At 33.0% G+C, this 14,050-nt stretch overlaps 1 protein-coding gene across 2 annotated transcripts; it reads right to left on the reverse strand.

The window, feature by feature from the left end:
* Positions 1 to 3,186: 3,186 nt before the first annotated feature.
* On the reverse strand, positions 3,187 to 6,536 carry LOC112284351 (caffeoylshikimate esterase). 2 transcript variants are annotated; one of them, XM_090251752.1, is made up of 8 exons: positions 6,454 to 6,536; positions 5,841 to 6,231; positions 5,276 to 5,317; positions 4,819 to 4,909; positions 4,502 to 4,681; positions 4,107 to 4,375; positions 3,878 to 3,976; positions 3,187 to 3,738 (listed from the first exon to the last, which is right to left on the reverse strand). In XM_090251752.1, exons 2-8 carry the CDS (start codon positions 5,841 to 5,843, stop codon positions 3,397 to 3,399), a joined length of 1,026 nt encoding a protein of 341 aa, XP_090107878.1. In that variant the 5' UTR covers positions 5,844 to 6,231; positions 6,454 to 6,536; the 3' UTR covers positions 3,187 to 3,396. The 2 variants fall into 2 exon arrangements, with proteins under 2 accessions (XP_090107878.1, XP_024379845.1); XM_024524077.3 differs by lacking the exon at positions 6,454 to 6,536 and having other exon boundaries at positions 5,841 to 6,340.
* Between the last annotated feature and the right edge of the window lie 7,514 nt (positions 6,537 to 14,050).

Here is a 14,050-nt window from a genome sequence, read left to right on the forward strand (position 1 = left end):
AAGCAGTTGAGGATGTTGAAGCACTCATTATAAATAAATCTGTAAAGAAAATACAAGATCAAGTAGAAAAGTTGAGTAAAACGTACCTTAAAATATAAAATCAAATAAAATGATAAACTTGAACTTGAAAAAAAAAAAAAAAAAAAAATATATATATATATATATATATATATATTTTTAAAGAGGTTGTAGATTAAGGCAACAGAACAGCAATAAGATGGTGGCAGCAGGCAGCGGTAATGTGGCAGTAGGTAGCGGTAAGGTGGCAGCAATAGGGCAATAGGGTGACAGCGACGGGCAACGGCAATGACGGGTGACAGGGTGGCAGTGGCGGCAGTGGCGGGTTTGGTGGCTGTTTGGTAGCAGGCGCGGGGCACAGTAGGGAGCAAGGAGCAAGCTAAGGTGGAGTTGGACTGGATCAAGTATTCTAAGCAAGCAGGGCAGAGAGTGGAACAAGTACTCTAAGCAAGCAGCTAATGTGTGAGGGGCCAGCAAAAAGAACAAGATCATGAGGCAAACATTGAGCAAGGGTGGCAACAAGTTTGAAGAGTCAAGACTAGAGCAAAAAAATTGTGATAGTGTGTAGAAGAGAGTCATGCTGATAACGTGTTGAGAATGTTTAGAAAGACACAAGAATAATAGTAAGTCATACACACACACAAGAGTAGTAGTAAGTCATACACACAAGAGAGTTTCTAAGGAGAGAGAGCTTCATACACAAAAATCTATTGATTTGGTTGTGTCTCATATAGAAGAAGAGAAAAAGGGGAGAAGATAAATAATACTTCTCCACTAGACTCTAAATACTATAGCTATAGTATTTATTGTATTCTACAGTAAATATTGTGGAGAGTTCCGGCTATATTTAATGATCTCAACAATTTTATGGATTTTCTAAAAGGTGTAGTTTTGACATAAAACTCGGTGGCTTTTACTCGATTGAAGCGCAGTAGAGAGTCCGGTGGAAGTGAAGAGTGACAATGGAACTCAGACTGGTCATGCTGCAATTTTAGAACCTCGTTGCTGAAACATCATGTGTCTTGAGAAACCTTACGTGGATCGATCTAAACAAATAAACCTTGTCAATCTCACATACTGAAGCATTTTTTTTTATCAATTCCACAACAAGCTTTGGCTTTTCCTTTGCTTGTGGAGGTCGGGGTAGAGCTTGTGTAATTCATTGTAATGGGTTGTATGCTCTGTATGTAATATATATATATATATATATATATATATATATATATATATTTATTGTAGGATTTGAAAAAGATGATGGATTCATTTCTAGATGTTATGTTTTGCACAATTTGTGTTTGTGGAGAGCGGTATTTTTTGAAATAAGAATTTGTTTTGTAACGTGATCATGGTCATAAAAGATCCCACTTGTGTGATTATTCACAAATGAAGTTATTTGTCAAAGTGATTTAGTACATAGTATTTTAGAAAATACTATATATATATATATAGATATATATATATATGGATCAATTACATAGTGATCATAATAAATTCACAATTTAAATATTAAAAATATAAAATCATATTTTATGAACTTGGTTACATAATGGTTGATAATAATATTTCAGTTGAAATACAAACTTCTAAATCCTATTCAAGAAACAATTTAGTAAAACACAATTATTTTTAATTTAAAATAAATAATTATTTTGATAATGTAGTATTCGACTAGAATAATCTGATCAACAATTGTGGCTTGTTTTGATCAATTTTTGTTAGTTATTAAAAAATAGTAAAGGAACATATCTCTTTATAATTTCATGACAATGATTTAAAAATAGAAATATTCTGATATTCAATCAATTCTTGGTATTTTTTTAATAAAATATGCTTGTATTATTTTATTTTAAATAATTTCTTTGAATAATGTTGATGTAAATATTAGTCTACGATTAATTAATAATAAAACACATATTTATCTTGCACAAAATTACTACAAAAAACAATAAAAAGAGGTCAAATTTGACTTCACAAGTGTTTCCAACAAACATACAATATTTCAAATTATAATTTAGTATTTAATAGCACTTATTTAGTACATTAAAAAGAAAACCAAGATTTTATTTAAAAATGAGAAAATTCCCAAAGAGATTTGTGCCAAAACTTACAATTAATTATTATTATTATTATTATTATTATTATTTTTATTTATATTTTTCATACAATGTTGCTATACAAAAAATTACTTCTCAAGTTTTAGAAAAATGTTTTTTGGAATTTTTATTTGAAGATTGTAGCATGAACTTCAATGTTTGGAATCTCAAGTAAAATATATCTGTATATATATTGTTATCAGATTTTAAAGATAATCAAAGAATATTTAAGACACATATGTAAAAAAAATATTTTAAGCACATATATTTATTATTAATTTCTTATTTTACCTAATATTTTTTTGAATTTTATATTTCTTTAAAAGACTGATTTTATGAATTAACACAAATTCATTCTAACAACAAGAAATTTTAAAACTCTTTTTGCAATGATTTCAAAATTTTATATTATCTATTGTAATTTTTTTAAAATTAAATTAAAAGAAGTTTTAAATTATTTTAAAATGACATAAAGTAATATACTATATATATATATATATATATATATATATATTAAAATTTATGAAAGATATAAGATTGTTCACCTCCTTTAGTGATGATGTTATGCTAGAGCATTCATCCACTTTTTTGTTTTTTTTAAAGATGTAATATTATCTTATTTCTTTGACAATGACATCCAGTTTTAAAATACATACAATTAAAAATATATCAAATATGTAAAGTTATCCAAGTTCTTTGGAAATGTTATGATGCTAATGTATCCAAACTTTTATACACAATACAACCATAGAATATATATTGGAATGTTATTCATAAATAAATAGATAATTGTATAATACTTCTTCACAAAGTATAAATCCCTCTATTTTTTTATTTTTATTTTATTTTATTTTTTTTGTACATGACCTATAACTTCAAACTTATCATTCTACACAAAAGATATACAAGAAGATTCACTTACGTACCAATAAAAAACAAACAAACAAACAAACAAACAAAAACTATCAAACAAACTACATAATCCATTACTATTACATCTGTAATTACAAAAAAATAAACAAAAGAAAAAAAAAATCATACAATCTTTAAACATCACTTTTGACAAAAACACATATGAAAAACCCAACGTCTCAAAATTTCTATTATATCATTTTTGTGAATACAATTATGGTACAAATAGTTCCAAAATTTTAATCCAAATATATATCTACTTGTTTTGTTTGTACAAGTAAACATGCATGGAAATTACCATCACCTACTAGCAATGTTTTTGGCATTTGGCATTGGTAAGGGGGAATAGGGTTTGGAAGGACCGGCGAAGGTGTCAGATCTCGTCGGTAAATTTGTGAGTTTGGGTGTCAATATCCGACTCCGATTGCTGCTTCGAGGACGACGTCGCCGATTGCAGAGCCGAGACGTCGGCGTGTCTGAGAGGACTCGATCGCCCTGCGCTGGAGCAGGTGCGCTTGTCGAGCCACAGAATTATGTCCTTGAACACAAGCTCGATGTTGTCGTCAGGCTCGCCCGCTGTCAAGCCGTGCCACATGCCCGGGTAGAGCTTGAATTCCTTGTCGCTGCTTTTGGAGGCTTGGAATAGTGCGCGGCTCACGTCCGGGTCTGTCACGCGGTCCTCCTCGCCATGGAGCAACAGAAACGGTAGCACTACCTGGTGATCAATCGATTGATTCCACAAAATGGGTTATTGAAGATTCATGGGTGGGTTTCGAAGTTTGCAAAGAGGACTGATTGATGACCCTCGACACTGCAGGGAAAGCACAGAATGGGCTTGGATCGTGTTTTGTTACCTCGTCCAAACGGTTCTCGAGATCCTCGCTCGCCCTGACCATCTCTAGAGCTGTCTTCACTCTTGGCCGGCCTTGATAGATTAGTGGGTTTGCGCGAATCTGGTTGGGAATCGATTACTGTGTAGTTAGTACTATTGCGAGATGAACCAGATTATGAAGATATTTGGAAGCGTATGAGTATTGATAGATTGGTACAAGAGATGGGTAACTTGTTGGGAAATTCGGCTACCTCCTCCCGCTTGATCGGATCTTTGAAGGCGTTGTCGATAATGTTCGCAGCCGGCACAATCTTCCAGGTCGGTATGTAGCCAGCGAGTTTCGTCAGGATTGAGGTGACGATCGAGGGTGGCTTCACACTCTCCGAGATTTTACACATGGGAGCTTGCAAAACAGCGCCGGTCCACTCGACGGGCTCTTTGCGGTGGATGTGGAGGGCAATCGCTCCACCCATGGACTCGCCATACAGGAAGTGTGGCATGTTTTGGTTCTCTTCTAGATCTGTTGGAATCAGTATCATCGTGATCTCAATTCCAGTGTATTTCTGTACCGTCGAAGCTTCATCAATCACAGGTTCCACAAGTAAATAACGTGAAAGATAGTTTATAGTCGAATACGTGTATGTACCTCGTATGCTTTTGAAGAAAGCGATGGAGTCGTCCACTAGCGCTTGGAAGCTCTCCACATAGCACCGCCGGCCTTCGGACTTGCCGTGGCCTTCTTGGTCAATGCCGAAGACGGCGTAGCCTGCTTGCGCAAACCGGATGCCGGTGGCTCTCATGAAGACGCTGCATTCCATAGCGTAACCTAGCAACGTGACCGCGCAAAATCTATTGTTAGGACAGATAACAGAAAAAACTGTCCAGGTTGAAGGTCCATGTTGGTTACTCTAGAATTCAAATAATCAATCTATCAATCAATCAAGTTGGGGAGTCTATGTGTACCATGACACAGGAATATGAGTCCCTTGATCGTTTTGTGTACCGGCAGCCATCGACACGTAAACAGCTTTAGTCCGCGCCGCTCAAAGTAGTCCTGGAAATCCACCACATCATTTCGCTTGAGGTCAATCTCTTGAACACCCAAAACTAACAATTCTAGGTTAGTAGCATCTTCATCTGAACTTCTGTCTCAATCGCGAGTAAATGTGCTAAGCTGTAACAGTAGCAGCCGAAGCATTGAACTAATCGCTGTAACCGTATGACTACACAACTAATACAGAACTATTGCCTCTGCAGCAGATTTGTATCTGCTATGTTCCATGTTCCAAGTAATGTTTCATGCTTCCCTGGAGAATTGAGCAACTCTGGTTGGACAGAGACCCTAAACTCAAATCTCTACACACATGCAAATGATTCATCAACTGTAGAATTGTTTACACGGTTGCATAGGTGAGAGTACCTCTTCATAGTGGACATTCTTGTCCGCTAAAACTTGAGCTTCCTGCATTCAGAAACAACCCACAAGGGGCCGAACATTAGTGTTACAACGTCACAATGAAAAGAATAACACTAATTATCAAATAAAAAAACAATTGGGAGAAGGAGAAACGCCTAGTAAGGAAGCGAGTAACTCATGTATATTTCTTAGAAAAAGAATCTATTTCACTAAATTTTTGTGAGGACCAAAGACACAAAACGTGTGCAATTGAGAATTCACCGATTTCAGAAACAAAGTCGAACTACAGGTTCAACATGGTTCATGAAATCAAGAGTGAAATGTCGCCCCAACCATTCAGTTAGGTCGCGTGTGCGATCATCATTCTGGAGCTTCTAATTTTCAAACCTAGTAGAAACTCTAACAAATTCATGCACAGCATGTCGTTCAAGATCGAATCCCTTCCGAATCCACCAAAAAACCCGCGAAACTCGACCCCCGAAGACCGCAAAGGAACAAAACAACCCTAACATTAGTCGAAGTGACTGAATTCAGAATTCTCAACGGACTCAAACGACGTCGCACTCACCATGACAGTTGAAGTAGCAGTTCTGAGGTCTATTCTCCACACAAGCGATCACCCAGAAGCCTAGCAAGTAATCCCCGACTAGAGATGACTGCAATTCGATTAGTGCTCAACCGAGTTCGCGTCTTAGAAGTTCCAACTTGCAGTTAGCTTGATCACCCACAAGCAACCCTTCTCCTATAAATAGAAACTCCTAACTGGAGTAACTCGAGAATATCCCTATCTCCACCGTTCCGCACTACTCTCATCCCGCCCAAAAAGCCACTTATCTCGCGTTTCGCCCCCAAAATACCAGTCAACTGCTGCCCTTTGAAGTGAGAAACGCAATTCACAGGTTTCGACCTTCACAAAATTTCCACGCAATCTGCTCTGAAGCTGACCATCTCGGTCGCATCTACAAGCAAAACCAGTCCACAAACGTCGCATGTTAGATGGGTACGCATGAGCTGTACGGAATGTCATAGACCTCATTCTCTCCACTACGAAAACCATTGTCTGGAATTGGTGCTCTACCAACTACCAATCGCAACGCAATCCAGTTAAAAACTTCAAGAGTTATTTGTCAGTGGCGTCGAATAACACGCAAACGTGGAGCTAGGCTACCAGTAAACAGTACCCAATTTTCCAACGTGGTCTACAAAAAGCTTGGAAGTCCGCGTGACAACCTGCAGCAGCTCTGGTGTGTGTGGGGTGCAGATGATTGTTTTGAGAGTGAGAAGAAGAGTCAATGATGAGAGACTACTTTTGGGGAAAGAGCAAAGTATTTGGTCACGCACAAGCGAAATTCAGATCAGACGAGGATTCGTGGCTGCCCGGCGGCAAAACTTTAGCAGTGGTATCTAGCTGGGTCCACCTCATAGTGGGGAAGGTAGTGAATCTTCTTCACTAGATTCATGCATGGTATGAGCTGATTGTCTAAAGCAGACGACTGATGTTCTTGCACAAATTTGGAAACTGTTTCAATACTCTCTGAGTCAGGCAAGTGGTTGCAGTGTGTAAATATTCACACACATACACATAATTTTTTTATTTGTTATTTTCTATTTTAAACAGAATCTAGGTCTGTCATCTTCCACGACATGAAAAGTCGATTGACTCCGACAGCTCTTATCGAAGCTCTTTTGATGCGTATACATCCAGCTTTACAAGAACTCACTGGTTGAGCGGGCAGTGAAGAGGTAGCTGCGGCAGATAAAATGCAGATAGTTTGTTACTCTTCTCTCTCTCTCTCTCTCTCTCTCTCTTTTTTTATTATTTTATTATTTTATTATTTTTTCCCCCCCCCAAGAACTTTCTATTTAGACTGATTGAACTTATGCTGAATAAATTACAAACGTTCGCCATGTTCGGCCAACTTATTATCGGAAAACCATTATAAATCACTTGCCCATGTGCAGAGATCGCCCGATGAGCATGCTCTGCGACACGGTCGTGTCACCAGTGCGCAGTTTTTGTTTCAGCTGCAGTCCCGTTGCGCAACTTCTGAGCCTCCGTGGGTCCCTAACGCACGAAAACTCATAGTAAAGCTGGCAATGAGCTCCGGTACAAAGGCAAATCATTTGCACTGTGGCTGGATACTGCTGGTCGCACTGGAAGAATAATTGATAAGGTGAGGAGTTCGTTTGAGGGATAGTGCCCACGTTGCATCTTATGCGACAATGAGTGAGCTGCCGCAGTAACAGCAGCAGCTTGGGGTCCTACACACACATACACATATATACATACATACATACATACACACACACACACACACACATATATATATATATGTATATATTACACAGAGACACTACACTAAAGTACAGTACACTACTCACTGCACTACTCAGTCAATTGCATTTGGATGTGCCAAGCAAGCAAGCGAAGCGAAGCAAGGCAGACACATACGCACTTGCACAAAAAGATGCATGACCCCGTTGCGTGTCCTTCCTTGTGCTCTCTCTCTCTCTCTTTTTATTTTTCTTCATTTTGTGCTCCATTCCTGTCTTGTCCTGTCCTGGCCAATGCAACTCCTTCTTTTCCTTTTGTTTTGTTTTGTTGCCTTTCCATCATCGATGTGTGTGTGTCTCTGTCTAGAGACCCATCTCGCGTCGTGGATCGCGACGCCAATCGATGAGCTCCGAGCGTGACACGCATCTCGTTCTCTCCTCTTTTTTCCGTACTTTCTTATTACTTTTTTCTTTCTGTATTTCAGTTGCTACTTTTTGGAATCGAAAGAGAGAGTCAACCTTCGTTATTGAGGATACATAAATACATAATTTGTGTGAAAATATATGTATATGTATATATATAATAATATATATTATATTATATTATTATATATTATATTGTTTTGTTTTATAATATATTATATATATATATATATATATATATATAAATATATATATAATATGTTTCTATTACATGTTTCAATCGAGTGTGGTGGGCGAGACCCAACCACTTGCTTGGGTCCTGTAGTTGATCTGCTTGGATATTAAAAAGCTTTAGCAATTGATGTACATGGTAAATTATTGTACCACAATCATATATATATACATATTTATATATATATAAATGTATAAATGTATGTTTTTTAAATCAAATTTATGGGCAAAGAGTGATTTGGAAATAGAACCCAATATTTTAGAATTGTGATTATGTATGATGGCTAAGTTTACTTTTTTATTCGGAACACAATATCTATTGCATAAGTATAGTAGTTTGTAGTGCCAGATTATTGGATCTTTTTAAATGTTCAATGTTAGTTTTACTAGTTACTTTTTTATTTGAATTTATTAGCAAAAACAAGAGGAATTAAAATAAAGAGGTTGAAAAGAGTATTTTTGAAAAAAATAATATTGAATGATGAAAGTAGGAAGATACTTGGGAAGAACTTATTTGAAAAAATTAGTATTTACAAATGAGTGCATTATAAAAAAAAAATGTTAATTCTTTTAAATAATAATAGGAAGAAAGATCCACCAATAAAATTGAATACTTTTCTAGGTTTTTCACAAGAAATGTATACCTATCAGATGATTTGAGTTTAAAAGTCATATATTAATGTTTTATTAAAAAAAAAAAAAAAAAAAAAAAATCACATGTTTGGAATATGGTACAATAGAAGGCTAAAAGTCTGTGGTTTGACAAAATAAAAAATCTAACTTGATTGTTTTATTGGTTATATTTTTATTATGAAATATGATCTGATTTTTATTTATTTTTTATTTTTGATATTTCTTATATAAAACAGCTAAGAGGATAAACTAGAGAAGACATAAACCATCTTTGATTTGCTACATATGTCATTGTATTTATCAAAAGTAAAACAAAAGAAAGCAATAACTCAATTTTTGATCAACATCTACATGTTGATGTACAAATTCCAAAGAGTAGTATTGCAAGATTAATATACATGGAATTATTCCACAAATTAAACTTTTACATTTTTTTTTTTTTTTTTTTTTTTTTTTTGTAATCAATGACATATGTTTTTTTTAATATATATAAACACATACATAAATATATAGTATTGGTGAAGAAGACTCATCTTACACTTATTGAAGGTAACAATGGATGATCACTTGCATTAAGAGATGTTATTGAAGAAACACAATCTTCACAAATGATATTAGGAGATCAAGTATTATGTGTTGTCTTCAACATCATTCAATGTCCTGCAAATCCTATTGTCATTGAACTCCCTTGGTTTGAATTACATAATCTTGATGTTAATTGGAATCTTTGTAAAATTTCTTCAAGATCAAAACATCAAAGAAGGAAACAAGTTACATCATTTCTTAGAACTATTGCCTTTATGCATACAACAAAGAATGGTGTTGCATTTGCATTATATGCTACTCCAATAAAAAAATTTAATTGAATAAGTTTTATAAGATATTCTAATTCAATATCAAGATTTTAAAGGTATTTTTGAAAAAAAATTGAAAACATGCTATCATTAAAATGAACATCAATCTTATGGTTGTGCTATAGAATTACAAAAAAGAGCTCAATTACTATTTGGACCAATATATAATCTTTTTCAAATAGAGTTAATAGCCTTGTGGGAATACATTTAAGAAAATCTTTTTAAGAATTTCATTTGATACTCAAAATTAGTTGTTGGAGTATTTAAACTTTTTGTAAAGAAGATAGATGGATTTTTATGAATGTGCATTGATTATCAATATTTAAAGAAGATAATGGTATAGAATTGTTATTCATTACTATTGATATTATGATTCCTTGAACAACTGGGACAAGAAAAGATCTATATAAAGATTGACTTTTGTGGAACTTATAATTTGATACACAATGAAGAAGGGAATAAATAGAAGACATCTTTTTGGACAAGATATGAGCATTTTGAGTACAACGTCATGCCTTTTGGTCTAATCAATGCATTAGCTATATTCTAACATTTGATAAATGATGTTTTTCAAGAATTCTTGGATAAATTTTTTGTTTGCTAAGGTTCAAGCTAGTAAAGATTGAAAAATTCCTAAGACAATTTGAGATGTAAAATGTTTTCTTAGTTTTGCTAATTTTTATCAAATATTTATTAAAAACTATTTTCAAGTGGCGGCTCTTTTTACTTGATTAACATATAAAGATAAGTTGGAAAAGGGGCCTCAAGTAAAATAGCTTTTCAAGACCTTAAGATGACTTTTATTTTAATTCTAATTCTAGTACATCCATATTTTTAAAAAAAAATTTATATAGAGACTTATATTTTGCACTAGAAGTTGTACTATCACAAAAAAAAAACAAAAAAGAAAACAAAAACAAGAAACTATATCTAGTGGTATTTTATTCTTAAAAGTTTTTAATTGCTAAGATTAATTATGAAATCTATAATAAAGAATTCCTTGCTATTATAGATTTTTTTTAAAAATAATATCATTTGCTTGAAGGTGCTTCATATTTAGTGACTATATATATAGATCACAAGAATCTTCAATATTTTATGATGGTTCATGTTTTAAATTGTTGCCAAACTCAATGGAATATGTCTCTATCTTGTTTTGGCTTCAACATTACATATTGACCTAAAATACAACAAAGATTATTAGATGCTTTATCTAAGCAATCATACCTTGTGCCAAAAGAAAGAAAGATAGCATATAATCAAGAATAGATAATACTCTTAAAACCTAAGCACTTGTAATTTCAAGCAACCATTATGTCAATTTTAATGGATTCTTTATTTTTTTATTCAGATTTATACAACATTGGCTATGGATCTTCTTGCCTTTGATATTAAATAATATATTAATAATATTTAAGATAATTCTAGCAAATTTAAGTTTAAAGAAAACCTTCTTTACTTTGAAGAATGCCTATATATTCCTAAAGAACTTGCATGCCTTTGTGTTTTCTAAGTGCATCATGACTTTCTTGCTGTTGCACATTTTGAATGCAACAAGATATTAGAACTTATTTTTTATGACTTTTAGTGGCCTAAGTTGTAAAAGACTATCAAAAAAAAATTTCTTTCATGAAACTTTAATTAGAAGAAGCTCAACAAAGATATAAAATAAGAAAAAATATACTTAAATAAAAACAACCTTCTTTTGGAATTGATGATAAGGTGTGGCTCCTTTAATACAATATAAGGACAAGTTGACCATGCAAGTAATTGGACTATTGAAGATTAGGGCCATTTCTTATTTCGAAGCAAATTAATCTTGTCGCTCATTGTTTTGAATTATTAGTATTGATAAAAATACATTATATTTTTCATGTTTCTCTTTTTGAATCTTATAAAGAATCATGCATATTAGAAAGAATACAAGCACCATTGGGATATATTAAAATAGATAATAATAAAAATTTTGAGATAGAAGAAGTAGTTGATTCAAAGATATCACAAGAACAATTGGAATACTTTATATATTGGCATGGTTATACTATTAGTCACTGCACATAGAAGTTTACTCAAAATTTAGTAAATGTACCTCAAAAGGTACAAGATTTTCATCAATAATGTCCTTCCAAATTAAAAGTAGCAACACGTGTGATATTTTCATGATATCTAGTAATCTAGGCATGTATAATAACTACTAAGTAATATTGCCATAATATCTAGTCTATGAGGATGAACATTGCACTTCCAAAGATTTCTAGATTACTTTACAAAAAAGAGAGAAGTAACTTTTTTTTTTTTTTTTTTTTTTTTTTTTTAAATTAAGACTCTATAGAATATATAAGTAGCAACTCAAATCTATTAAATTGAACCTTAAATTTGGTAGTTTTTCTTGTTTTAGCTTAATAGTTTCAATTATAGATAGTTAAAAAAATGATAGTTTATATGTTGGACCATCTCATCGAAGTAGTTTATATCATCAATCTTGAGAGGAAGAATTTTTTGAACTGCAAAGATGTTAAAGAATATCTAACAATTGATGATTTGTAATCATCATTGAAGTAGAATATGCTCATAGAGATTGTCTAAAAATAATCTTTGAAGGAGATTTTTATAGTAAAGATATTTAAATACAAGCTTAGTCTTAAATGAAAGATGTTGGTTATTACCAATGGTTGCAAGGACCAATAAGCCTCTTAACCTATAAAAAACAATATAAATATATTACACAAACCATGAGGCTTATCTTTGATTTTTTTCATCTTTGAGCAATTATAGCTTAACTATTCCTTGCGAAACTTGGAACCAAAGGAAGAGGTGATGTCATGAACATCCATCTAGAGAAGATTTTAAAAAATTATCAAAGGTTCTAGAAGATCTTAGAAGATTTTAAAAATTTCCAAAAGAGGTTTATAAAGTTGATTAACTCCCAAGTAATGTAGAAAGTTACAAGAGAAGGTTCTTGTGGTTGATTCACAATGAAGCAACAATGAAACTCCTCAAGAAGCATCCTAGGATGATTTGGAGGCAAAGCCTTATCTAAAAGCTTTCTAAATCCTAGTATATATAAGTATTGAAGTTCAAGGTCTTCTTGTTTTAAACAATATATGTTATGTGGTTTAATTTTGGACCTTTTAGTCTAGTTCTTGTTCTATTATTGTATTGTTTAATGATAAGACTCATATATCTTGTTATAATATTGCATAGTCCTTAGATCTTCTGTATAATATCTTAATGTGTGTTGATTTGCTCTTCTGAAATCTTAGTATTGCAAGATCTTTATTAAAAAATACATACATGATGTCTCACATATATGATGTCTTGCAATGGTGCATAGACATGCACATACAATGCTCTCACATGCATATAAAATGTCTTGTAGCATGAGCAAAACATTCCCATGCATGTCAAGGCCATGTGAATTGGCAATAGCTATTGTCAATAGCTATACACTAAAATTTTGAATACATATATATAAGGAGATTGGTTTTGGAATAGACATGTGCCTTAATATTTAAGAAGTGAAGTATGTGATGAGCATTACTTAGGTGATTCAAGAAGCAAGTTTTTGCTTAAAGCAATTTTTATCAATGAATCCAAAACTTCATAGCCTTATTAAAGATAGAATCAATAAAGACAAAGAGACATAGACAAACTTCAAGCAAGTATGAAACACATAATATCATGGTACAAAAATAACATCCAAAGTCTTATAAAAATTAGTTTGCATATTGAACATATTATTATTAGAAAAAAAAAATGCTTAGTATGTTGAGAAGTGTGATTTTGGTACTACACTCCAACAATGTGCATATTATGATCTAAAGCACAATTATGAATGATCAAAGCAAAGTTCATTATTTTGTCGAGGAAATCAAAGAATTGCAACATCTTTGTCCTTCGCTACTAAAGGTAGACATCTTCACCCTCTTAAGATGTATGTAGCCAAATTTACAAATTCATGCAGCTTTGCTATACTATTCTCTAGCTAGCTCCGTCAACTATCACTAGTTTGATATCAATGACTTATATGTGTATTTGTAGAATTTATAATACACAAGCATTATTTCTACATGGAATTCTATAATGCAATAGTTAAAAATGATATTAAGAGTGTTGCACTGGTGTCATATAGAGAATAAATTCTACCACATTGTAACTATAGCACATATCCAAACAAAAGAAATAATTATCAATAGCCATAATCATAGTTGAAACCATAGGCCTAAATAGAAAAAATGTGCAAAGAGTAAAGGTTTCTTATATCAAAAAGGTTTCCATTGCAACATTATCAAAAAGCTTGCATTAAACATATTTTGTCATACAAAGCATTTGATAGATTCTACCTACAATACATTATGGATTG

The sequence above is a fragment of the Physcomitrium patens genome, chromosome 7, assembly GCF_059467195.1.
Source record: "Physcomitrium patens ecotype Gransden chromosome 7, ASM5946719v1, whole genome shotgun sequence".
Classification (NCBI taxonomy): domain Eukaryota; kingdom Viridiplantae; phylum Streptophyta; class Bryopsida; order Funariales; family Funariaceae; genus Physcomitrium; species Physcomitrium patens.